The sequence below is a fragment of the Balaenoptera borealis genome, assembly GCF_965194805.1.
Source record: "Balaenoptera borealis genome assembly, chromosome: 6".
NCBI classification, from domain to species: domain Eukaryota; kingdom Metazoa; phylum Chordata; class Mammalia; order Artiodactyla; family Balaenopteridae; genus Balaenoptera; species Balaenoptera borealis.
Genome location: NC_138863.1, coordinates 8,988,277 through 9,013,872, shown reverse-complemented (window position 1 = coordinate 9,013,872; position 25,596 = coordinate 8,988,277). Strand labels below are relative to the sequence as shown.

At 43.8% G+C, this 25,596-nt stretch overlaps 2 protein-coding genes and 1 long non-coding RNA gene across 37 annotated transcripts in view; 2 read left to right on the top strand and 1 right to left on the bottom strand.

Moving 5' to 3' along the window:
- LOC309630686 (nuclear body protein SP140-like) overlaps positions 1-9,223 on the top strand; it is a 77,295-nt gene extending 68,072 nt beyond the window's left edge. For 13 of the 14 annotated variants that reach the window (XM_082396167.1, XM_082396176.1, XM_082396166.1 and 10 more), the window contains 8 exons: positions 378-520; positions 1,679-1,726; positions 4,030-4,074; positions 6,348-6,463; positions 7,156-7,264; positions 7,542-7,619; positions 7,839-7,982; positions 8,769-9,223. In XM_082396167.1, the coding sequence (XP_082252293.1) occupies positions 378-520; positions 1,679-1,726; positions 4,030-4,074; positions 6,348-6,463; positions 7,156-7,264; positions 7,542-7,619; positions 7,839-7,982; positions 8,769-8,876 (791 nt within the window). In that variant the 3' untranslated portion in view covers positions 8,877-9,223. The remainder of the gene's footprint in view (positions 1-377; positions 521-1,678; positions 1,727-4,029; positions 4,075-6,347; positions 6,464-7,155; positions 7,265-7,541; positions 7,620-7,838; positions 7,983-8,768) is intronic. The other variant, XM_082396173.1, reaches the window with a different exon arrangement.
- Positions 9,224-9,360: 137 nt separating this feature from the next.
- Positions 9,361-21,232, bottom strand: LOC309630719. The gene is made up of 3 exons (XR_014245904.1): positions 17,608-21,232; positions 14,733-14,814; positions 9,361-14,341 (listed from the first exon to the last, which is right to left on the bottom strand). It is a non-coding gene; the product is annotated as an uncharacterized lncRNA (long non-coding RNA).
- Positions 16,999-25,596, top strand: part of LOC309630695 (nuclear autoantigen Sp-100-like) — a 106,300-nt gene continuing 97,702 nt past the window's right edge. For 7 of the 22 annotated variants that reach the window (XM_082396223.1, XM_082396225.1, XM_082396228.1 and 4 more), the window contains exon 1: positions 17,010-17,174. In XM_082396223.1, the coding sequence (XP_082252349.1) occupies positions 17,143-17,174 (32 nt within the window). In that variant the 5' untranslated portion in view covers positions 17,010-17,142. Of the gene's footprint in view, positions 17,175-25,596 lie in introns of all 22 variants that reach the window. The other 15 variants (XM_082396214.1, XM_082396222.1, XM_082396210.1 and 12 more) reach the window with 7 other exon arrangements.

Below are 25,596 nucleotides of genomic sequence, written 5' to 3'. Positions count from 1 at the left end.
CCTGAGGTTCCCCAAAGTCCATAGGAGATTCTGACTTGTTCTCTATCCCTAGCAAATTGAAATGGTCTCACTCTTCAAAATCACCTCCTTTTCCTTCGTAGGTGATTTTGACATACTTTTAAAAGGTTGATTTTGATGGTAATTATCATTTTGTTCTTGTTGTTGCACATTGGTTAAAGAAATGTTGCCACAAAGCAGTAAATATCCTTTGAAGGGACTTAAAGGCTAGGTTTGGGGATTCTGAAGCCTGAAAGGGGAGGCTAGACTCTCCTGTTTTAGGTCTTGAGACCAAATTGGGTGGGTCCAGATCCAGTGTGTTGGGAGCCCACCATCTGAAAACAAAGAGGGCTAAAGATTAACTTACCCTGGTCTTACAGGAGTTTTGGTGAAGTGTATACAGAGTGAGGATGGAGACTGGTTCACCCCCAGGGAATTTGAAATCAGAGGAGGCCACGAAAGATCCAAGAACTGGAAGATAAGTGTTCGCTGTAGTGGGATGCCCCTACGTTGGCTGATCGAGGTATTCCAGTGACAGGGATGGGAGATGTGACTTTTCTTGCTGTGCCCCAAGAATAAGGTCACTATTTGCTCACCAAATATTTGTTATGGCTAAAGCCCAGATGAGTTATAGCTAAAGCCCAGATGCCTCTGAGTTTATCCTCTCACCTGGGGAGAGATGTTCCACATTCCTAACCTCAGTACAATGCAGCACATCACTGTTGTAAAAGGGGCTCTGTCAGGATGGATGCAGGAGCTTGGAGGAAGGAAAGGTAATTCTGACTCAGGTGCATGCAGACAGCTTTATGCACTGAAAGAAGAAGACAGTTTACAATCAAACAAGTAGGAAGAAGTTACTCCAGACAAAGAATGGCACGAAAACCAGAACCATGGTTGAGGTAGACATATTGTATGTGATAAGGCATAATCCATCAACTGGAGTTGTTTGTGGAGGGATTTAATGCCAGGCTAAGATGTTTAAACTCACAATATAGACAATGCAAAATCAGTGAAGTCTTCTGAGGTGTGAAATGACATATTTAGAATAGTGTTTTAGGTGGCCATGGGGCCTTGAAATGACTTCAGTGTCTTTCAGCCCAAGAAACCTACACTCAACATGCAATGCTCAGCTCAAATGCCATTTTTCCCTGAATATTCCCTGACTGACCTGACCCTGACCATCCCTTCCCAGGCTCCCTGAGCCCATTACTAAGGCCTTTCTTATACTGTTTTATTCTCATCCTTCCATGCATCCCCTTTTTCTCTCTAGACGCCTCTTGGGTTTGTCCATCTTTGTGTGCCCAAGATTGGCCAGAATGTCTGGCACCAAGTAGGCATGGGATAAGTGTGTGTTGATTGACTAGCCCTGGGAGAGGGACTCAAGCTTGAGTGACACGGGTGGAAATGGAGAGGAGGTGAGAGGTGTCAAAGAGATTATGAAGGAAAACCTCTTAAAGTTAGGAAGAAAGCACAGGAGGAAAAAAAAAGTTCTAAAGATGATTTTTAAGCTACCACTGATTGAATTCTAGAAGAAGTACCAGTGAGGAGAGGGAGATGATTTCTCATTTAGACACCTTGGCTTTGGGCTGACAGTGGGACATCCAGGTAGAAATATTTGGGAGGAGGTTGGAAATGCGAGACTCACAGGCCAACCATATACTTAGATCTTTTTATCTTTCAGAAAAGATTTCTCCATAACCCTCCAAGGAAATATGGCAGGATAAGAAAGGTGATTATTGCATAACTCTCTACAAGTTCTCATCACATAACTGATTTTTCATGCACTGTGTATTATTCTGTGGTTTCTCAACTGGGTAATTATTATTAAACTTCCTCCAACACCCCACTCCCACCTTTTAAAAACTTCCGGTATGCACCTTTAGTGTTGCTACTTTGAACACTATGTTGTATATATGGCAAGATCTTCTTTGAATGGTAAACCATTTGAGATGGAGGTGATAAGGAGTCATCAAAATAGACCTCATGGTTGTGCTTTAGCTATAGATGCAGATGTAAGGGTGTCAAAGTTGTAAAAGAAAACATGATGCTGGAATACATAAAAATATATCATAATAAGGTGATAGGGTCATCTTCAACTCAAACCCAGATTTTTTAAATCAATGTTACTATTTCCTAACTTTAATGAAATCTGATGAATCGAAAGTTTATTCACAGTCTAAGTATAGGAGGGGCTGACCTGGAAAATTGTTTACTCTGATGCCACTCTTTCAGTTCCTCAAGGGGGCTGTGCAGACCTCCCTTCTATCTATGAAAGTGATTCCTTCCTCTATGGAGGCAACAAACAAATATGTACGGTGCAGTGTAGATTCAGGACATGGTGATGGTTTTTCCAGGGTTGGGTAGAATGAGAACTTGAGAAGAAGGAGGAGGTGAGAAGTGCCATTCTTATACACTTCATGTAGAAATGGCCATTCAAGACGTTCACAGACTTCTAAGACAGGTCAGATGTAGCTGGCCAATGGGACTTCATCTTCCACTGGGAATGTGAGGTCCAGACCTTTACATTATCTGATGTTCTGGACAGTTTGAACTCTAAGTCCTTGGGACATTTCACCCACTGGATTTCCTAAAGGGAAACTATCATATTATTTGCCCTACTTAGTGAGTATATGAAAGACCAGCATCTGTACCATTCCCCAGGTGCCAAGAGTTACTCAGTTAGATTACCCACGTAAGCTGACAACGTCCTACCAACAGATTCTACCCTTATTTGTGGGTGCAGCACTTTTTAGCAACAACCTGCAGTTACCTCTATATTTTGCATCTCCCTATGAGCAAGAACAGAAGCTCCCCAAGTGGCGGATCTCAGGACCCATTACTACCTCCGTGGGTCCTCTGTGCCTCTCAGAACCTCTCTTGCCCCTTGGCTTCTGGAATCTTCAGTGTCACTCTCAGCACCACATGACAGCTTCCTGGCTCCTCACAAAGGTCACTAACACCTTTTGATGACAGCTGCTGTGTTGTAAAATAATCTGATATACACCTTTAGAACAATCTTTTTATTGTAGGCTAATATTTGCTTAGGAGATAGCAAGTAATCTGTTCCTAAGTGAAATGATACTCATTTATTCACTTATCCAACATACAATGATTGAGTGCACACTAAATGCCCAATGGTCATTAGAAGATTGAAACAATATCTCTGACCGCAGGGATTGTTTCAACTTCATTGTCTAACATGGAAGAATAACTAATGGGGATGGGTGGTGAACTTTAGGCCACACAGAAACGTGGGCAGTGACACGGACACCTCTCAGGTCATTGTCCCATGGATCACACTTTTCCATGACCACTCTGCCCTGGGCTGCAGATAAAAGCTGAGGCTGCCTGTGTCCTAGAGGGAAGGAGGTCAGGTCATTCTATTGAATATTGGAACTCAATGTAAAGTTAGTGGGTGGTAGTCAGTTACCTCTGAAGAGTCAGCTAGCTGACTTTTTGGGATTCAGAGGGAGAGAAGAGGAGGGTGACCTTCTGGAAGAAGAGTTGCAACCCTGGGAAACTTGGGCACATTTTATCTTTGGGGCTGTGCCCTAGGAGACCTGTGATAGGTGGTGACATTCTTCTCTGGGACACTTGCATGGATGCCAGGACTCTAGGCCCTGTGGTCGCTGGAGCTGTGGACGATGAGTCCTCGGCCTGATACTCTCACTGCAGCTCCTCCAGGTGGGATGACATTTTCTAATATAGAGAAAAATGCCTAAGGGCCTCTCGAAGCAAGAAAACCAGCAGAGTTTCTCCAACTCCATCTGTGGGAACCAGGGCCAGACTCCCTGCATGACTTCACAAACCCCCACCTTGCATCTGAGAGCCAGGGAATAGAACTTGCATTGGGCCAAACAGTGGTACTTTGGTACTTTTTATTTTCCAAGTAGATATGTGTATCCATAAAAATAGGTATGAAGTAATGGGTAAACCGTGTCTTGAATCCCTCAACAGATTGCTGTTTAAATAAGTGATGGATGCATACATCACATTCAATATTGTCCTTTAATCTTTCTCTCTTTTATGCAGAAAGAAGTACCGAAGTCTCCCGACAATACTTTAGATAACCTTTGTGTAAGTACTAACGCCCACCTGTAACCCCAGGATAATGCAGGCCTTTTCCCTCGGCACATTCTCTGAGTCATCACTGCATTTCCCTGAAGCACACTCACACTCAGGTGCAGCATGTTGCTATGTGTGATGAACAGGGAACAGCGGATGCATCGCCCACGTCAGGTACATGGTTCTGGCGTTGGGTGTCTCAGCCTGAAAGCATCCTTTCCATTTGTTCAGTGGAAACCTTCCCATTTCCTCATTTCCCCCAAAAGTGAGTCTGGGAGGCAGAGCTTGAGACCACTGGGATCTCTAGAGCCTGGGCTTGAAGTAGTAATGGGTGCGGCTGGCCTGCAGATGAGGGATAAGGAGGAAATTTGAGGGGAAAACAGCAGTTTAAAGAAGGCAATAAGGAAGGAAAGGAAAATCCCAAACATCTATTCCAAGGTACAGGGAGAGCTAGATGGTTTTAAGCAACAACCAAAAGGAATAGGCCAGGCCAACCTGGCAAGTTAAGGTGTGAACCCTGTTGTGAGTCCTGCAGAGAAATACACTCCGGGCTAGTGGGTTCTTTACGGAAGCCCTGTATCCAATCTTGAGGGAGCCATCATGGTGCTGAGCTGGTCACCACATAGCAAATCACAGGGCATTTTTACTCAAACTGGTACCATATGGCTGGATGCTTTAAGGTCTGCTAAAATTATGGATGACTCCACTCTCTAAGTTGAATCATATTTTGATTCCCTTCATTGCAACAAGATGGACATTTTAAGCAGAGTCACCTTTGCACAACTCCAGGGGGAAGCACTCACATGGGTTAGTAAGCAGTAATACTGATACACAACGTCCAAAAGAGGAGGGATAGTCAAGTAGTTTTACATATAGTTTACCTCCAAAGCAATCCCCCCAACAATATTTAGATCTTATCCACACTCTTTCTGACCCTTGGCCAACTGAAGGATTCTTTAGTCATCTAAACAGTGCTGGAGTCCAGTGTTTGTGTGGCTTGTTTGGGATGGATATAGACACAGAGGGTCAGGTCTCACAGCCCACGGCCAAGAGCCCATGGGGAGGAGATGGCAGCTGTTCCAGCAAGAGTACCCTCATTGCTGTTAATAATCTTTCCTGGGACTGATAGTACAGGCCAATTCAGGCCTATAATATCCCCTTTGCCCAGGGTAAGTCTCAACTTATGCTGAAACTAAGACCTTTGGAAAATAGTATTGCCCAGATCCCACACTAGAGGAAATTCTGTTCATCAGTCTAGGCTACGACTTGGACATTGGGATTGTTTAAAACTCCCCAGATGATTCTGATACACAAAATTACCCATTCCATGAATTAAAGAAGAACACCAATGGATCTGCCCCACCCGGACAAATTGATTCAGAATTTCTGGCATAGGGACCAGGGCATTAGTATTTTATATACTCTGCCCTGAAAGTTCTAATGTGCAGCTGGACTAAGAAACAAAGAGCTAGATAAATCTGCTAAAAAATACACAGATGTGAGGTTCTTAGACATTGGTTATATTTGTTATTCCTTGTTCTTCTGGGAAGAGGCGTCATCACTTTCTAGAGAACGATGATGGTAATCTGTGAGTGTCTACACTGATGAGAAAAAACATGGCCCCGTGACTCCATGTCAGAGCAGTCTCAGTCTCCAACTGGCGGGTGTCCTTGAGGATCCCCAGAACATTGAATGGGAGATTTTGGCAAAATGGTCCTTGGAGCTAGCACGTCCTCATATGTGGCCATTTCAAAAACAAAAGAAATGGCCAGAATCCCAATTCACCTGACACAAGTAGTTTCACGCAAAAGCCCAGAACAAGACTCAAAATAATTGTTAAAATAATCTTGTATTACTTTCCATGCTAAGTTTAATCCACCTTATTAAATTCTCAATATATGACCCTTCAAGGAGTCAATTTAGTTATTGTGGTATAGACAAATGCATTTAACACTTTATTTCAGGACCTTATTTTATCTGCAAGGTAATAAAGTTATTCAGATTCCTAAAAACTTGTCTTCTTTTGTTGCTAGCCTTTCAGTGTTAGAGTCTCTGGTTTTATAGGGAAGACTTTTCTGGTCTGACACACAGGCCCTTTCTCCTGGATTTCATTGCAGACCACGATATCTGCTTCTGAAATCGCCACGCTATGCTGTTCTTTAATATCTCAGGGAGAAGCATATAAGTGTCCATTCAGATTCACACAAAGGCAATGAATTCTAGATTCCCCTAGTTCTGGCCTTCTGGGGTCTCACCAGGGATATAGATGTTGTTTTACCTTCCAGCTGGGAAACTCAGATGTGTGTGAGACGTGCCGGGATGGAGGAAAGCTGTTTTGCTGTGATACTTGTTCGAGATCTTTTCATGAGGACTGTCACATCCCACCTGTGGAAACTGAGAGGTTCGTGAGATGCAGCCCCTCCCTTCCTATTAGAGACCCTTCCTCCTGCCATACACACTCTCCCTACAGAGTTCTTACTATGTCTAGATGCGGAAACAGCAGGGCCATAGGTACAGGGTCCAGCAGTATGATCCGGAGAGCTGTTTCAAGATGCTGGCAGTGGCAAGTTAATGCGTTTTGCTCTCCTCTAGGTCGGTAGCCAGGTCCTTTGCCCACATACTGCTACTGTCCTTTCCTAGAAGTTTTCCAGCATGGACTCCTGTTCATGGGAGTGGAAATGCCACTTGTTTGTGTTCTGTACTTATTCAGAAAAGGCAGGAAACATGGGCTGATTCCCTCATTTTGCCACGTTCTTAATGGGCTGAGGGAAGCCCAAGGGTCCCCCAGGGGTTAAGGCTCCGTTTCGACACTCAGGCCTGGCGGGCAGGATTCCCTGTGCTCCCAGAAACAGAGGAAGAAGAGCCCACTACTCATCCTGACACCACCTCCATGCCCTGACCCCTTGTTGCTCCTTCGATGGGATGAGGGTCATTGGCTCAGACCCCACGTGGGGTTCTTGGAGACTCTGGAGGTGCCCCCTTCCTCCTCCAGCTGTGTCCATCAACATTCCTGAAAGGAGGACAGTATCAGACATAGGAGTGATGACTGTTTCCAGGGACCTTGCCCTCACTCACTTATGTCCGGCCCCTCAGGAGCCCGTGGAGTTGCACTTTCTGCAGGATGAAGGAGTCTTCTGGAAGCCAGCAGTGTCTCGGGGAATCTGGGGTCCTGGCAAGGCAGATGCAGCCCGAGGAGCAGTTGGTGAGTCGGATGGGAACCCCAAGTCTTCCCCTTTCCCCTCACATGTGAGAAGTCAAATAGGCAGGGTCAGGAGAAAGGCGACCAAAGGGTGAGCCATGACTCAGTCACACTGAAATCACACCAGAACTTGTTTGCAGCCATTGCATGTCTGTTTCCAAGAGCCATCCATGTTTGGGGAAACTTCCAGATACGGGTGTGAATCATGCCTCTGCCTGGGCATGTATATGGGCTCATTGTCTCCAAGCTGCTTTTCCCTCACAGCCACCTTCTTTTGCAGAAATGTGAGTTCCTCCTCTTGAAGGTCTATTGTCATACAGAGAGCACCTTTTTTGCGAAGATTCCATACTACTATTATGTAAGTAACAATAACAAACTGCGATTACAGGCTGCCATGATGTTACCCCACCTTGAAACAGGTACCCACGGGATTTGAGATCAGAATCCCATGGGAGTGAGAGCATGAGCTGCTGTTACCTTTACCTTTTTGTATTTCTACTGGATTTGATGGGAATCCGCAGGAGGCACACATTGAACTCTGCCAGTAATTCTCTCATTGATTTTTGTTTTTCACTAGATTAAAGAGGCTTCTGAAAACCTAAAGGAACCCATGTGGCTGGACAAGATCAAGAAGAAGCTGAATGAGCAGGGTTACTCCCACGTGGAGGGGTTTGTGCAGGACATGCGCCTCATCTTTCAGAACCACAGGGCATCTTACAAGGTAAGTGGTTCTCCCTGCTTCCATTTCATTTTCTGTCCATGGAGCCACTCTGCCCTCATTTTCTGGTGCCTGGGAAATTTTAGTTTCCCTCATCCTATGAAACCTGCAAAGCAAGAGTTCCGGAAGTCAGTGACTTTTCCGTTCAAGACTGGAGCTCAGCAAGGTGTAGTAACAGTGAATCAGAAGGTGTCCCTGCAACCAGAACCCCAGGCCCCGAAGAGCTCAGACCCTCCTACAGCTGCCACTGAGAACAGCAGAGTCCTGCCTGCTCCAAACCCAGGGAGAAGAGACTTGCATCTTAACGTTACATTGTGCTTCTTATCTCTCCCCCAAAACACTCAATCTGACCTCTCAGAAATCCCAATCTCCAGATTCCACTCCATGTGACTGGATCATATAGTTTAACAGGAGTCACCAGAGGGGAACAGAAGTGACAGTGAAAAAGGTAGATCATTGATCTAACTTAAAAGCAATCTGTACTATTTGCACTGTTACAAAGAACATAGATTACTTTTCTAACTCTCACTGAAATCAATAACCCAACCAAATAAGTAAGAGTCCCCAAGTGTGGTTATGATTTCCCATTTCTATCTTGTTAATAAGAAATAATCGTGCTCTTAGGAAGCATGTTGCTCTTCGCTGCATGAGTTCTTTAGCATAACCTGGTTCATATGACGTAGGGTGTCTAAGACAAGAGTCCTGGTCATTCTCAGTTACAAGGTGGCCAATGACACTGATATTGAGGATCATGAGTTTTGTGTTCATTTTATTTTTATTTTTTTCCAGTTCAATGACTTTGGCCTAATGGGACTTAGACTGGAGGCAGAATTTGAGAAGAATTTCAAGGAAGTGTTCACTATTCAGGAAACAAATGAGGACAGTTCACTGGAATAGTGGATGTTGTTAGTGTCCTGGAAAACCCCTTTTGGAGCAGACTTCTCATCCCCCAGCCACATGGAAGCCTGGCTGCTGACGCCGCCCCCACCCCCCCCAGAGCATTGCCTTCAGCCAAATGGAGCCAGCTTCACCTGGAGGGTTACACTTCCTTGGCCTCGGGGCCAGCCTCCGGTGCCAAGGTGGACTCAACCTTGAGTTATGATTCATGCTCCTGTGTTCTTCATGAGATCAGGCTGGAGCTAGTCTGTGGCTGTAATCACATCCTTGCTTGGCTTTTCCTACCATCCTGCTTCCCTCCCCCCTTTCTCCCAAAGAAACTCACAATAAATCACTTACTTAAGAGACTTTATCTCAGGCTCTGCTTCTAGGGAACCCAACTTAAGGTAATGGTCCTAGCAAGCAGGCTGTAAGGGTGGGTTCTGGATTTGGATCACAGTCTGGCCAGATGGTGATGGGTGGTATATCGATGGTCCCTGGTGTGCTCTAATAGTGCTGTTACCAAACTTTCACCTTTGGGAAACTCGATGAGATAAAGAGGATTTCACTAGCTTTTGAAATTGGCATTCACAAAGGGAGAAATGGTAAATGGAATTGTAGATTTTGGTGGCTATTGCTAAGTGCCACTAATATATTGAAAAGAATAAATGACAGCCTTAAATCTATTAGTCAAAGCAAAGACACCCTTACAACTGCAGCTAGAAGGCAGACAAAAGGAAGGCCTGACACAGGTCCCAGTTTTAAGAATGGCAGAACATAGGAGAAGACTGAAGTCTAAACCGTGATGGCCTCCTGTGCCAAAGGCAGATCCCTGGTAAAGAAGGAGTGCAGTCCTGAATCAGAATCAGCCTTTCTAGGTAGATGCAAGTGAGAACCTTGAACTCCAGGTCTCCCTCAACCCACGGGGCCTGCAAAAGAATTCCCTACCCTTTGTTGGAAGACAGACCCCCACCCTACCCCATCCTAATCTTGCTTGAATGAAGACAGCAGAGTCCTCCCAGCATGACCCCACTGGGAAAGTCCTGGGTTGTCCTGCCAGCTGAAGAAAGAATTTACCCCAGTGGAGCTGCAGTACTGGCCAACATGTACCAGCAGTTATCAGGAGGTTGTGTCTGGGGGTGGGTCCTGGACAAAGAAGGGAAATATGAGACTGGAAAAGGGAAAATTGTCAATACAGAAGCACTCTCCTGTGTCAAGAAGTTTAATTAGCCTGGCAAGGGCCAAAGGGGATGATTCAAGTATGCTCCTGGGTGGCTCTTAAAGGTTTATATATATATATATATTTTTTCTATTCCTTTAATTTTGGAATAAAAATGGCTGTTCACTAAACTTATTGTGGTAATCATTTCATGATGTATATAAGTCAAATCATTATATATACCTTAAACTTATACAGTGCTGTATGTCACTTATATCTCAATAAAACTGGAAGAAAAACATTTAATTAAAAATTTTAATTAAAAAAAAAGCTTGGTATAAACTGTGGTACCTACTAGATGAAGTGGAAGCAGAGATGCCAGGGCAGACTGTGGAAAAGAAGATCCGAAAGCCTCAGGATGTTGGCATGGCTCCACTCTCTACAACTGGAAAACCCATCCACCGGGCTACTATGCTCTTCAGGAGGCCTCAGACATTAACTTAACATGGTGATAAGGAGCACACAGCTGAGGGGCGCCAGCATCCCTGAGATGCTCAGTGGGGCTGTCCTCTGTAGGTTGGCATAATGGAGGAATGTTTTACAGAACTGGATTCCCTAGTAACAATGGAAATGATAGGATTCTAGAATAATCGAAGCCAGGTGGCAGCATTTAACTGTCAGAGCAAGATGAAATAATTTTTGTAATGTGCAGCAAGGTTAGAACGACGGCTGGGGCCCTGGCCCAAAGCAGTCTATGGAGATAGCTAATCGGACACGGTCACTAAACCTATTGTGGTAATCATTTTATGATGTATATAAGACAAATCATTATGCTGTACACCTTAAACTTATAGAGAGATGGGCAACCAACAAGGATATTGCTTCATATATATCATCAAAAAAGATTAAAAATAGATGAACAGATGGCTGAGATCAGCTACCCAAATAAAAAGTCAAGATCCCTTGCCTAGTTTCCAGACCTGAGCCAAATCTAGGACCTGCTCATGGAAATGAGGGCAGGTCTCATAAGAAAGTGCAAAGGTAGTGATTCCTGAGTTCTTCACCAAAAGGACCTAAGGTCATTTATTCAAGTAACCATATGCCAGACAAAGGAAAATACACACATCTTTTAACAGTTGTTGATACAGGATCTGAGTTGATGCTAATACCTGGGGTCCCAAAACACCATCATGGTCCCTGCTAGAGTGGAGTGTATGGATGTCAGGTAATGTCCATCTAACAGTGAGTCCACTCAATCCATGGGATCACCCAGCAGCCATTACCTCAGTTCCTGAAAGTAAGGGTAATGAGAACATACATAGCAGTTGACTGACCTGGATCTTTAACCTGTGAAATAACAATGACTGTCTTAGGAAAGGCCAAGCAGAAGGGCTTGAAACTGAACTTTCCCTTGGTGAAAACGGTAAGTTGAAAGAAAATCACAGTCCCGGAGAATGAGGGAATGACAGAGATTAGTGCCACATGCAAAGATTTAAGGATGCAAGGGTTGTAATCCTCATTACATCTTTGTTTGAACAGCAGTCTGGCTTCTGCAAAAGCTAAGTGGTTCATGGCTGCTAGATGACTACGAGAAACTTAACCAATAGTAGTCCCAGTTGCAGCTGTTGTTGCTTGGTGTGGTATCTTCATTCGAGCAGATTAGCACGGCCTATGGTATATGTCATGCAACTATTAATATGGAGAAATGTACTTTTAAAACATTCAGTAAGAAGTAGGATAAGCAGTTCATGTTCACATGGACTGGACAACAGTACATGTTTACAATCTTGCCCCAGGGCTATGTGAATTCTCCTGCTCTCTGTCACAATATAGCCTGAAGGGACCAAGACTGTCTGGCCACTCTGCAGTACATTACATTGGTCCACTATATTGATGACTGTATTAATCAGGGTTCTCTGGAGAAACAGAACTCTGTCTCTCTCTCTCTATCGCATATATATATGTTTGTTTGTTTATATATAAAATGTGAATTGGTTTATGTTCATATGGAGGCTGAAAAGTCTTATGATATGCCATCTGCAAGCCAGAGACCCAGTAAAAGTGGTATGTAATTCCAGTCCAAGTCTGAAGGCCCAAGAACCAGGGGAGCCAACGGTGTAAGTTCCAGTCTAACAACAGTTGGAGACACCTGTCCCAGCCCAACTAGGCAGGCAAGAAGAGAACAAATTTCCCTTCCTTCAATTCTTGTTTTATTCAGGCCCTTAACAGATTGGATGGTGCCCACTTACCTTGAAGAGGGCAATCTACTTTACTGAGCCCACCTATTCAAATGCTAATGTCCACAGAGACACCCACGATAATCTGGGCACCCAAGATTGTCCAGTCAAGTTGACACATAAAATTAACTATCACAATAACAGTGTGTTAATTGTGCCTGATGAGCAAGAAGTGTTGAGTGTTCTAAAAGCCTGGCTAAGTCACATGCACTCCAGATGATGAGAGATAAACCCTATAAGATTTGGAGACATGCCATATAGGTAAATTTTTAGGGGTTCAATGGTCTGGCGCATAACAGGATATTCCCTCCAAAGCTCCAAGCTATCGTACCTTGTGTTTCCTACCACTAAGAAGCACAATGCTTGGTAGGGCTCTCCAGGTAAGGAGAATAAACATGGTTGACAATTTGATGAAAATGATTCTGGGCTTTGTAATGTGGGGGTAGGGGTGGAGGATGGAGAGGGAGTAGTTATACCATCTGAATAATAAAATGTGTTCTAATCAATGTTTTCCACTTAATGGGCATTGTTACATGTCAGTAAATATAGTTACGTGTCATCCTTATCATAACTTTCATTTTTCATCAAGGCTTGACTGCAGCTGGCCCTTATTGATTATTTTTGGTGTTGTGAACAGTGCTAATTTGTGCTGTATCTATTGTATAAGAGCACAGACGCTGCAGTTAGCCCATGTAGGTGGAAACCCAGCTTCTCATGTACTGGCTGTGTGTCCTTCAGCAAGTTACTTACCCTCCCCATGAAGTAGTTTTATCTGTAAAATGGAGACACTAGTAGTACATAGCTCACTGGATCATTGTGAAGGTTAGTGAGATAACATTTGCTATGCACTTAGAAAGCGCTGACCCTGAAAGCAATAAGTAAATAAATTAAGAAAATTTACATGCAAATATCCTTGTATCGATTAGGGCCCTTTGCCAGTGAGACCAACTTTATCTAGGTTAGACAGAAAGCGACTTCATTGATGGGATGCGCAGTGGCTCACGAAAAGGCAGGAGGCTGGGCTCAGAGCCTGCAAACGGCCCCAGAAGCAGGCAGGAAGCAGAGCTGCTCCAGGAATTGAACACCAGGAACATCTCCTCCATCTTGTTAAGGAGCTGCCACTGAACAAATGTTATCCAACTGTGTTTTAACTCCTTAACAAACTTCACGTGAGAGTCCAACTCCCCGAAGAGAGTCTGGCTGGCCTGGCTTGCTCATGGGCCAGTGTCTTGGTTAACATTCCTTCTATCCTGCACACAAAGGGGAGAAGTCTTCAGCCAAAGGAATCCAGGTCTGTTAGGAAAGGGGTGGAGGAGGCTGGACAGCCAAGGAAAATGAAACTGACTGGCAGAACCCACCCGGGGACCATCAGTGAGCTCTGATGTCTAAGGGGAGGAATGGGGTGGTCCCAGGCCAGTCTGAGAGGCCACAGAGCCTGGGGGGCACGTTCCTGAATCGAATGGAACAGGTTGACTGTGGTTCCATTGCCTGTGCTTTGGAGATTAAGGCTGAGTCGGTCATCACGTTAGAAGGGAGAGCGTCCACTCCACCACCCTGGACAGCCAAGGGCAAGGACGGCCACTAAGCCCATCAACCCTGTCAGTTCCATTTACCTGGACGCATATGTGGGCTGCTGGCTGCAAAGGAGCCTGGCCGTGGTCTTACCTGGGGGGAGTGTGCCTGTGTCCCTGGGAACTGCAGTAGGACTAATGCTCCTGAGGTCCTGGGCTCCACCCTTCAGCCTGAACCTCCCAGAGCATCAGCACACACCCTGCTATCTGGGTGGAGAGGACCGGGCCTTCTATCTGGAGGAGAGGACGGGGTTCTCCAGCTCTCTCTGAGTAAACTGGGTGGAAGATGTCCCTATGAGGACAATATGCAAAGAACAGTTGCCTACGGCTTCTAGAAAGTGAACAAAACCAGGCTGATGGTAGAGGGAAGTCGAAACTCAGCGGAAGCAGCCAGAACAAAATGTTTCCTGTTTATTATTACTCTACTTGAGAGCAGCCGCAGCCTTACGTGGGGTGGCCAAAACTTTGGTAGGAAGCCAACCTTCTCTCTGGTCAGCAGAGCGGGGAAGGGCAACCAGGCTTTCTGGGGAGAGAGGGGAAAATCCCAGGAAGGTGAAAGTCACAGAGAAGAACCCCAAATTCTGTGTATAAACCCTCCCCAGTTGAGTTCGAAACCAACTGACAGGCAAAAAGGTGAGACAGATGGGGATCAAAATATTAGTTTTCTTCATGATAAGAGCTGGATGGGGCTTAGTGATGTGGCTTACCACGTAGCAAAAAAGAGATCCCTAAAACTGAACCTCAGAATTGGGCTTATCCACACAGTCTTACACAGCTCCAATCAGTCACACCCCACCCCACCCCACTCCCCAGGCCCCTGTCTCTGTGCACTTGACCTTGGAAGGGCTGACAGAGCCCTGGCCCTGCAGGAAGGACAAGCCCAGGGAGACCCAACAAGGAACAAGCAGACTCTCCCCTTCTACCCAGAGAGTCTCCCAGGAGGACGGAGGAGCAGGGGGTCCAGGCCAGTCCCACTGACTGATATGCTGCCCCTGCAAGGGGACAATGGAGCAGGACCTGAGTGTAACCACTTAGGTCCCGGGCGCCTGCTCCCCTCCACTTCTGCACCCGTGGGGGAGCGGAGGGTCTTGATCCTCTGGCCCCAGTGGCCACTGTGGCAGCTGCTGTTGCTTCCTTCTGCCCTTCAAGCTCAGATCCCAGGTCCTACTGTCTGGTCTCAGGGACAAGCCTCTGGTCCCCACTGGGGTCTCCCAACTTAGACACTCAGCCCCACTACTGAAGTCTGAGCGGAAGCTGTTCCTGGTGAAGCTCGTGAAGCCCATCGCCTTAGCGGGTCCTCTGCCCCAGGTCCCTCCTCAACCACGACCTCCCCTGCTCTCTGGGTTTCCAGACCCAGTAGCTGGACTCCTCCCGGGACAGCAGAAATGTTCCCCGTTGTCAGTGCTCCTCACAGCCTGGAAGATGCCCCAGGTGCCCCCTTATTTCCTTCAATCACTCCAGCAGGGTTTGTAGGAGGAGTTCAACCACTTCTTTTTTTTTTTTTTAATTGAATTATGGTTGATTTACAATATTGTGTTAATTTCTGCTGTACAGCAAAGTGATGCAGTTATACATAGATATATAGTCTCTTTTACGTATATATTTTCTTTTTCATTATGGTTTATCATAGGATCAACCTGCTTCTTAATTTGGTCCTGTCCTTTTCCAAACCCGAGTTCTTGGCTCAGAGAAACTGTGTTCTCCACAGAGGCCTGGGGATGCTTCAGAAACTCCCACTGCTCTCATAGAGTGTGGTGCAGGCCCAGCTTTCTCAGACCCACAGGAAGGTCTCTGCCAGGGGCCGGGAGCAGCCCCCGCGCGGGAGTGTCCACCCTGTGGATTGCTCGCCCAGCTGCTGCTAGGTGGCTTCTAATTCTAGGTGCTCATCTTGAAGGTCCTAAACAGACAACAGAAAAGTGGGCACATTTACGTCAACAGCCAGCACGGCAGTGGCCTGGGCCACCAGCTGCCCAGGGACAGAGAGAAGAGGGAGAGGGGACACTAGAAACGGCAGGGGTGGTTTGTGCCAGCCTTGTCTGGACCCCGTGCCCCATGGAGTCAGGAGCAGAGGACGGTTGTGCCCACAGAGGCTCGGCTTACTACTCCTTCTACCCCCCCAAAGTGAGGGAGGGAGAGAGGAATCCACACGTGTGCAGGACCTGGTACCACTGAGACCCTGCCCACTGGAAAAGATGCCCTCATCAGTGTCCTGGGACCTGTCCCAACCACTGAGATGTGATGCTCACTTCTTTGGGGGAAAGAAAGAATGGAAGTGGAGAGAAGGTAGAAACCTTCCCACTCATCTTCAAATATGATTTGCTTTTATGCTGACTCAAGTGAGTCTTTTGGTCACTTCTCATTCTTTGTGGAATGATGACTCAGAATCTGAGTGAAAAACCTGTGTGCAGACACAACTTCAGGGCCAAGGGTCACCCTCTCAGCTGGGTCACCTGCCTTTTCATTTCTAGGTTATCTGGGTTCCAACCTCCATCTCCATCCAAAGGGAAGCCTTTGCCCCTCAGCATTCCAATGACTGCTTCCCAGGTTTCTCCTCATCACCCCTGGCTGCAGTTGTGAAGCAACCCCCTAGTCGGGGCACCTTAGACCCTTGCACCTAAGATGTCAACCCTTGTCACCAACTTGGCTCCAGCCTCTGGCCCCAGGGCCTTGGAGATCTTTCTCCTACCTCTGGCTGATTTCCAGGAATACTAAGAACATTCTCTCCACTTTATAAAGCTGAGAATTTGGGCTCTCTCCTGCTCCATGTCCATAAGCTAGGACCTAACTGGGTCGGTCCAGGCTCTCCCACAGCCCGGAGAAAAGATTTGAAGTCTCTGTCTCTTCCTCTCCCCCACCATGGTCATCTCGGCAAGGGGAAGGGGCACACATGGAGCTTACACCTGACCCTGTGCTATACTCTGAACTGCTCTGAGAAGGCAGGAGACTGAGGACAGTTGTGGTCATGCAGAAGTTGTTGCTGTCTTTGCACAAACAGCTGGACCCCTGGGGGCTGGCCCTGCTCCTCCCCTGGCCCTCCAGGCCCTGACTGTCTCTCCTTGTCTGTCATCCCTGGGACCACATGTCAGGATGGCTGGAAGCACAGTGGAGTTGCGAGAAGAGGGAGGGCGTCTGCCCAGCACAGCTCACTGACAAGTACTTTCACTTCTCTTTTCCCTGCTTGGGCGGAGTCAGCTCTGGGTGAGTCCCAGAACAGACTTCCTGCCCAGGGCTCAGGGCTCCAGCAGCCTCCCCAGACCGAGGCTGGGGAGCCTGGAGGGGTCAGAGGCCAAGCTCAGGCCCAGGCCAGGCTGGGCGGGAAGATGGCTGGTTGGGGCAGCGAGCTCAACAGCAGGTCAGTCTTTCTCCCCCCTTCCTCCCACCTTTCCCTCTGGCCACGCTGCTGCTTCAGTGCTGTCCTTTGGACTCTGCTTTACGCCTGGTGTAGGGGAACAGTCACCTGCAGTGTAATGAAGGGCAGGAATGTATAATGAGGAAATCGGATTTTAAACTGCAGCAGGGTGCCTGCTGGTTGAGTCCTGCAGCCGCAAGGCACATGACTGTTTTGCAACTACTGCTCAGCTGGCAGGCCTGTCTGAAGGCAGCAGTCCTTCCTGAGGCTTTGCAGCAAAGATTTATTTCCTTGTGACCCCAGATCACTCTCGTTTCCCTCAGGTCAGTTCTACCTTCACATAGGTCATTTCAAAGAAGGTAGTTTCGAAAATAAAAAATTCAGGAGAAACGCCTGATTTATTCTCAAACCCTGGGTGGTGCTGTCGGTCTCGTACCTGTCCTGTGGACGGGGCCACTTTTCCCACTTCTAGCTGGGGGCCTGGGTTCTTCCTCCAGCAATCCTGAGCAAAGAAATTAAAGGGAAGAGAAATACACCAAACTGCAAAGAGCTAGCACAGGCTGAGTAATTTTATGTTTGCTTTCATTTTCTGTTCTGGAATAGGTTACACCTCTAAAAGGAAAAGAGTAGAAATCCTATCTTTTTCTCTAGCAATGGGCCAGAAATAGCATTACTTAATATTTTAAATTTTTTGATTTTTTAATACAAAAGAAATACATTATGCATTCTTGCTCATAAAATTTCAAATGATACAGAAGTATATAGAGGGAAAAAGTCCTGTTCACCACTCACCCCCTTGCAGCTTCCAATACCAGTCCTGTTAGATTCGCAGGCATAACCTTCCAGATCCTTTTCTCTGCATTTACATATATAACTCATTTTCTTAAATACAAAATTTGAATCCTGTTTTTTAAAAAATGTATTCATATTGTGAATGCCATTTTGCATTTTCACTTACTTTAATAGCCATAGGATCTTCTCATTCTTTTTAACAGCTATATATTGGGTTGGCCAAAAGGTCGTAAGATGTTACAGAAAAATCCGAACGAACTTGTTGGCCAACCCAATACTATCCCGTAGAATGGATACACCATCGTTTTTATTGTTTGTTTATTTAATTGAAGTATAGTTGATTTGCAATATGGTGTTAGTTTCAGGTGTAGAGCAAAGTGATTCAGTTCTCTCTCTATATATATACACACACACATATATACATATAAAAATATATATTCTTTTTCAGATTCTTTTCCCATATAGGTTTTACAAAATATTGAGTATGGTTCCCTGTGCTATACAGTAGGTCCTTGTTGTTTGTCTACTTTATATACTAGTGTGTATATGTTATTCCAAAATTCCTAATTTATCCCTCCTCCCATGTTTCCCCTTTGGTAACCATAAGTTTGTTTCCTATGTCTGTGAGTCTGTTTCTGTTTTGTAAATAAGTTCATTTGTATCATTTTTTAGATTCCACAGATAAGTGATATCATATGAGATTTGTCTTTCTCTGTCTGACTTACTTCACCTCTAGGTCCCTCCATGTTGCTGCAAATGGCATTATTTCGTTCTTTTTTTATGGCTGAGTAACATTCCACTGTATAAATATACCAAGCTTCTTTCTCTGTTCATCTGTTCATGGACGTTTCGGTTGCTTCCACATCTTGGCTGTTGTAAAAAGTGCTGCTATGAACATTGGGGGGTGTGTATCTTTTCCAAGTATGGTTTTCTCCAGATATATGCCCAGGAGTGGGACTGCTGGATCATATGGTAGCTCTGTTTTTAGTTTTTTAAGGAATCTCCATACTATTCTCCACAGTAGCTGTACCAATTTACATTCCCACCAGCAGTGTAGGAGGGTTCTCTTTACTCCACACCGTCTCCAGCATTTATTATTTATAGACTTTTTGATGATGGCCATTCTGACTTACACCATAGTTTTTTGTTTGTTTTGTTTTTTAATTTTTGTTTGCGTTGGGTCTTTGTTACGGAGTGCAGGCTTATTGCAGCGGCTTCTCTTGTTGCGGAGCACGGGCTCTAGGTGTGTGGGCTTCAGTAGTTGCAGCATGTAGGCTTCAGTAGTTGTGGCTTGCGGGCTCTAGAGCACAGGCTCACTAACTGTGGCACACGGGCTTAGTTGCTCCGCGGCACTTGGGATCTTCTCGGATCAGGGCTCAAACCCATGTCCCCTGCATTGGTAGGTGGGTTCCTAACCACTGCACCATCAGGGAAGCCCCATACACCATGGTTTTTAAAACATCCCTCCTCCCCACCCTACTGACAGACATTTAGATCATTTTCAATTGTTCACTTTTACCAAGAAGCAGTGATAACGATTATGTATTTCTTTATATTTTTGTACATATAAAAGTGTTTGTCTTGTGTCAATAACCAAAAAAAAAAATGGAATGCTGAGGCAAAGGGTACTAATATTTAATTGTTTATAGATTCTGCAAACGGCCTTTCTAAGTAGCTGAACCAATGTATTCACCTACACGATTTAGGTGAGCCATCTCCCCACACCCAAACTTTGCAGAGGTGGTGGATCAAGAGTTGCATCTTGTTAACTTTACTCTCCTGATTACATGAGAGGTTGAACAGTTTTTTTGTGTTTATTGGCCTCTTCTATGAAGTGCTGGTTGATTTATTGCCAGTGTTAGTGAGTTGAGGTGATTGTTCTTTCTTTAACTGTAAGGGAGAATTTGCTAAAATTCTGAAACTTATAAATATACCTCCCTTGCCCTTCCACTTTGCTATGGTGACTTTATCTTATTAAAGCTTAAACTTTAACGTATAGACTTATTATTGTATTGATTTTATAAAATAGATGTACCCTTGTTATTATGAATAAATAAAGTGATGCAGAAAGTTATTGATAAATTCCGTGTGCACAGTCTTTAACTATAGCCCTTGTGTTTTTAAGGTGATAGATTCAATTCTACCTTTACTTCAGGGTAAGTTTCTCCTCCAGTATCACCAAAATGATTTTCTTCTTCAATTTTGGGGCAAAATTATTCTTCCACTGGAGCAACTTCAGCCTTCACAGCTTTTATCTGTCCCTGATCTTTCATCTCTTTAGCTTTTTACTTTCTGCTCATAATGGTTGTCTGAAACTTTTCTTCATGACAATTATTTAATTTTTAGTAGTTTTTGGTTTCTTGGGTTTTTTTTAAGTTGATTTGTTTATTTGGGGGGATCTTAATTTGTTTCTACAGCTCTTCCAACTCCACTTGAAATCACATATTGTTATTTTATCACCCTATCTTCATGCTCTTGCTTTATTATTTAGGTTTTCGTGTGATGTTCAGTGCTTTGGGGATGTTTTCTTCATCCTCTGGGTTATCCTTCCAGATTGATTCTATTTGCAGTTTGGTTTCAAGTGTTGCTTTACTTTCTTGTTCACGTGCCTGCCCTGGTTTTACAGCCCATTTCGTTCCAGCATGACCTGGGCAGCTCTCTCACCACCCACAGTCTTAAGCTGAGCGAATGTTTTTGTTTTTTTCCCCCCACATTTCCTGTCTTATCTGAGACCAAATTACTTCCTGCCTGATCTACAGTTAAAGCTTCTACTTTAATTCTTACCAATTTTTGTCTGAGAATCCGTTAATCTGTTAAACCATCCCTTTCCCATCAGCCAAGGGGTCATATGCGCAGGGTCTGTTTCCGTGCACTCTCTTCTCTGCCATTGACCTATGACAGCCTCTCCTCATGCGTTTCCACACTCTCATGGCAAAAACAGCTTCATGTGAGCTCTTGAAGAGTAAATCTTCCCACGTTCTGTTCTTCTTCCAAAGTGTCTTGGCCCTTTGCATCTCCAAATCAGCTTGTCAAAATCTTGTTGAGATTTTGGTTAGGATTGCGTTGACTCTATAGGTCAAATTGAAGAGAATTGACATCTTTACAATCTTGTCTTCCATCTCCTTAATACGGTATATATATATTACTTTTAAAATATTTTCTAATAAAATTTAAACTTTTCTGCCTAGAAGTCTTATACTTCTGCTAGATTTATTCATAGATACTTGAGATATTTGTGCTATGATATCTATATAGTTTAAAAATCAACTTTCTAGGGCTTCCCTGGTGGCGCAGTGGTTGAGAATCTGCCTGCCAATGCAGGGGACACGGGTTCGAGCCCTGGTCTGGGAAGATCCCACAGGCCGCGGAGCAACTAGGCCCGTGAGCCACAAATACTGAGCCTGTGCGTTTGAAGCCTGTGCTCCGCAACAAGAGAGGCCGCCACAGTGAGAGGCCCGCGCACCGCGATGAAGAGTGGCCCCCGCTCGCCGCAACTAGAGAAAGCCCTCGCACAGAAATGAAGACCCTACACAGCCAAAAATAAATAAAGTGTAAAAATTAAAATTAGCATTCAATATAAAAAAAAATCAACTTTCTAGCTGCTTGTTACTAATATATAAAAATAAATGGAAACTTTGCCAAACTTTAAAAAATTCTAATAAATTGTATGGAGATATATATTTTGTATATAGATATAAATTTATATAATGTATACGTAATGACTATTTTGTTACTTTCAATCTAATTCTTATACTTCCTACTTCTTTTTCTTGCCTTACTGTGTGGGCTAAGACTTTGTACACGGTGAATATAAGTAGTGATAGTAATCATCTCTATCTTGATTCCAGTCCCAAAGTGAAGGCCTTTATCATTGTACAATTATGAATGATGTTTGCTGTAGGTTTTCTTCTTTAATAAAAAGACTTACACAGATTAAAGAAGTTTTATACTTGGCATCTGATACTTTCAATATATGAGGTGTTTGTGACCCTGTTTTCTGTTGTTTCTGCCAGTTCTCACTCACAAATTTCTTTTTTTAAATAAACTTTTTATTTTGGAATAATGTTATATTTACAGAAAAGTTGCAAAGATAGTACAGAAGTCTCTAATACTGTGCACCCAGTTTCATTTCCTGTGTTGCTATCCTCTTACATTATTGTGGTACATTTGTCGAAACTAAGAAAACTCAATATTGGTAGGTTACTGCTAACTAAAGCCCAGACTTTTTTCATTTTCACCAGTTTTTCCACCAATGTCCATTTTCTTTTGCAGGATTGAATCCAGTATACCACATTGCACTGAGCCATCCCATCACCTCTTCTCTTCTGGTCTGTGACAGTTTCTCAGTCTTTCCTTGTCTTTCACGACCTTGACAGTTTGAGGAGTACTGATCAGGCATTTTGTAGAATCTTTCGATTTGGGTTTGTCTTGATGTCTTTCTCATCATTATACTGGGGTTACAGGTTTTATGCAAGAAAACCACAGAGGTGAAATGCCCTTCTCATCACCTCGTATCAGGGGATATGTCAACCTGACTTATCACCAGGAATGCTGACCTTGATCATTTGGTTTAGGTAGTGTTTGCCAGGCTTTACCACTATAAAGTTACTATTTTTTTCCTTTCCACACTCTATTCACAAAGATTATTTTGCTTATATAGCTGGTTATCTTTGACTATGTACTAGCATCGTATTTAGAAAAAATATTTATAGGTAAAATCTGGGACCACAGTGAAGGTACTAGGCTTTGGAAAGGATTGCTGTTTGCTACAACCAGGTGCCTCAGGACGTACCAGTTTGGGAACTCTTTAGCACATGTTCAGGGGCTGAGAGAACCTGGAGGAACCCAGGTGATTTAACTGGGAATACAATTCAGTAAATTCAGAGATGTGCCTCCACTTATTCTCACCATGAAGATGTCAAGGTCAGGGTCTGGACTCCCATTGGACTCTCCACCCTGTGTGGACTCTAGACTTTATTTCTGTCTCTCTCACTCCTTAAGGCTGTCAAACCTGAGGTCCTGATTCTCTGGGGTCAGCAAATGCCCTCAAATCAAAAGTGTCTCTGTGCTTTGCTTACCTCTCTGGTTTCTCCTTCCCCTTTACTTTTGCCTGGCAAATCCTTATGGTGGTTTCATCTCTTCTATGATTAATAACATGTTTAAATGCTTTTTCCAACTCAAGTTTTTTCAACAGAACTCTGTACTGCTTGTGGGAGTTGGGAGAGATTGAGATGTTTTGAATCCTGACCTACCACATCAGAAACTTATGGTCGTTGACTAAATGATTGATTGATTGATTAACTGCCGTTTTTCAAAGTTTATGGCTTGAGGTTTGATTGTGGCTCTTGAAGTTTTCTCTGACTGCTTCTAGGATTTTTCTCTTAGCATTTAAACTGTAGTGAGTCTAGATTTGTTTTGTTTTGTTTTTTATTGTTTTTGTTTTGCATTTAACCTGTTGGTGTTTTCACAGTTGCTTGAATTTGTGAGTTGATGCCTTTTATCTGTTTTGGAAAATCCTTAGCCGTTTACTCTTCAAATATTTCTTCTGCCCTCCCCCCAGCTTCCTCCTCTCTCTTTCTAGGACTCAAAAGCAGATTATACTAGACCTTTTGACTGTCTCTCACATATTCCTTTCATGCTTTTCTGCATTGTTCCATTTGTTAAATGTCTGTACTTTAGTTGGATGTCTTTTGTTGAGGTATCTATCTTCTAGTTAGCCAATCGACAAGTTTTGTCTTTTTTATCCAATCTTCTGCTAAATACTACCAACAAGTTTCATTTTTAAAATTGTCTTTTTAGATCTAAATATTCCATTTCATTTTTTTTTGTAGATTCCAATTCTCTGGTAGAATTATCTGACTTTCTATTTCCTCCATCATTTCGTCCCTTTTCTTGACCATGTTAATCACAGATTTACGTGCTAAGTCCAATGTCTGGATCATCTGTGCACTTGCTTCCATCATCTTTTTTTTTCTTGGTTTGGTCCTATAGTCCTATCTTTTGACATGCCTATTAATTTTTGATTGAATGCCAGACATTGTGTATGCAAGACATGCAGCCTCCAAATATTCTCTTCCACATAAGAGTAATTCCCCTTTCCTCTGCTAAGCAAGTAAAACAATGAGGCAGACTACGTTACACATTCAGGGCATGAAATGACTCAAGAATAGTATGCATTTTTTGATAAGATTTAATATACCTCTGGTTTGCCCTGATCACAGATGAGGACATCCAGGGCTTTCAACTGAGAGACAGCAATCAAGTTTTCTCTGCTTTTCAAAGCTTTTGTCATATTTTCACCCTCTTTCCTCATGCAGCTTTCGAATTGAAAAAAAGTTCTTGAGAAAACCAACCAAGTTTTTAATTTCCTTGAAGTCTCTAACTTTGCACTCCAACTCCAAATGACCATCAGAAGTTCTGCTAGTTTCTTTGTCCTCCAGCTACAGCCCTTTGCCTGTGCCAAGTCCAGATTCTCAGCTTCTAGCTGTGTTCAGAATTTACAAGTGCTGTCATGGGACAAAAAGGCTACAGATTCCAAAGCCAGATCACCTCTCCCTTCAGAGCTTTCAGCTCTCTCCCTTTATGTTCTCTGGACCTCATCATGATTGTCTTTGCCTTTTCCGCATGGTGAGCCTTCAGGTAATTCTTTGCCTTTCAGAGACTTTTTACATAGTTATTCCAGCCTCCTGGCCTTAAAAACTTTACCAAATATCTTGGGAAGAAGAACGGGTTGTGTATTGAGGCCCCTTAAGTCTCCAGCCCTGTGTGACTGTCACAAGCTCTTCTGTGTTCCCTGCTCAGAGTAACACTCTTTGCTCTTGGCCAAGCCCAAATTCTCAGCCTCTATTCCCAGAATCAGCAAATACCAGCCACTACCCTGAAAAATAACAATTATAGCTTCTCAGCTCCCAAAGGTCTCCAGTCTCTAGAACCTTAGTCTCTGCAGACTCTGTTGCTTCTGTAGCTCTCTAGTCCCTTTAAAATAGTGTTCTGGTATTCTACCCAGCTCTTCTAATTGTTCTCTACTGGACTTCTGGCCTGCCTCAAACTGTTCGATCCTACCCTCTGATGAATTTTTGTTTACATTATTTTATGTGGATACTAACCAAGGGTTAACCTGTAGTCTAGTTTCATTTTCTGATTTTATTCAAAAATCACATACAAATTTTTTTTAATTTTTATTATTTTTAATTGAAGTAGAGTTGATTTACAACATTACATGAGTTTTAGGTGTACAACACAGTGATTCGATTTTTTATAGATTATACTCCATTTAAAGTTATTACAAAATAATGGCTATATTTCCATGTGCTATACAATATATCCCTGTTGCATAGTAGTTTGTGTTTCTTAATCTCATATGCCTATCTTGCCCCTCCCCACTTCCCTCTCCTCACTGGTAACCACTAACTTGTTCTCTATATCTGTAAATCTGTTGCTGTTTTGTTACATACATTCATTTGTTTTATATTTTAGATTCCACATATAAGTGATAACATAGAGTATTTGTCTTTTTCTATCTGACTTGTCTCACTAAGCATAATACTCTAGGTCCAGTCACATTGTTGCAAATAGCAAAATTTTATTTTTATAATGGCTGAGTAATATTCCAATGTGTGTGTGTGTGTGTGTT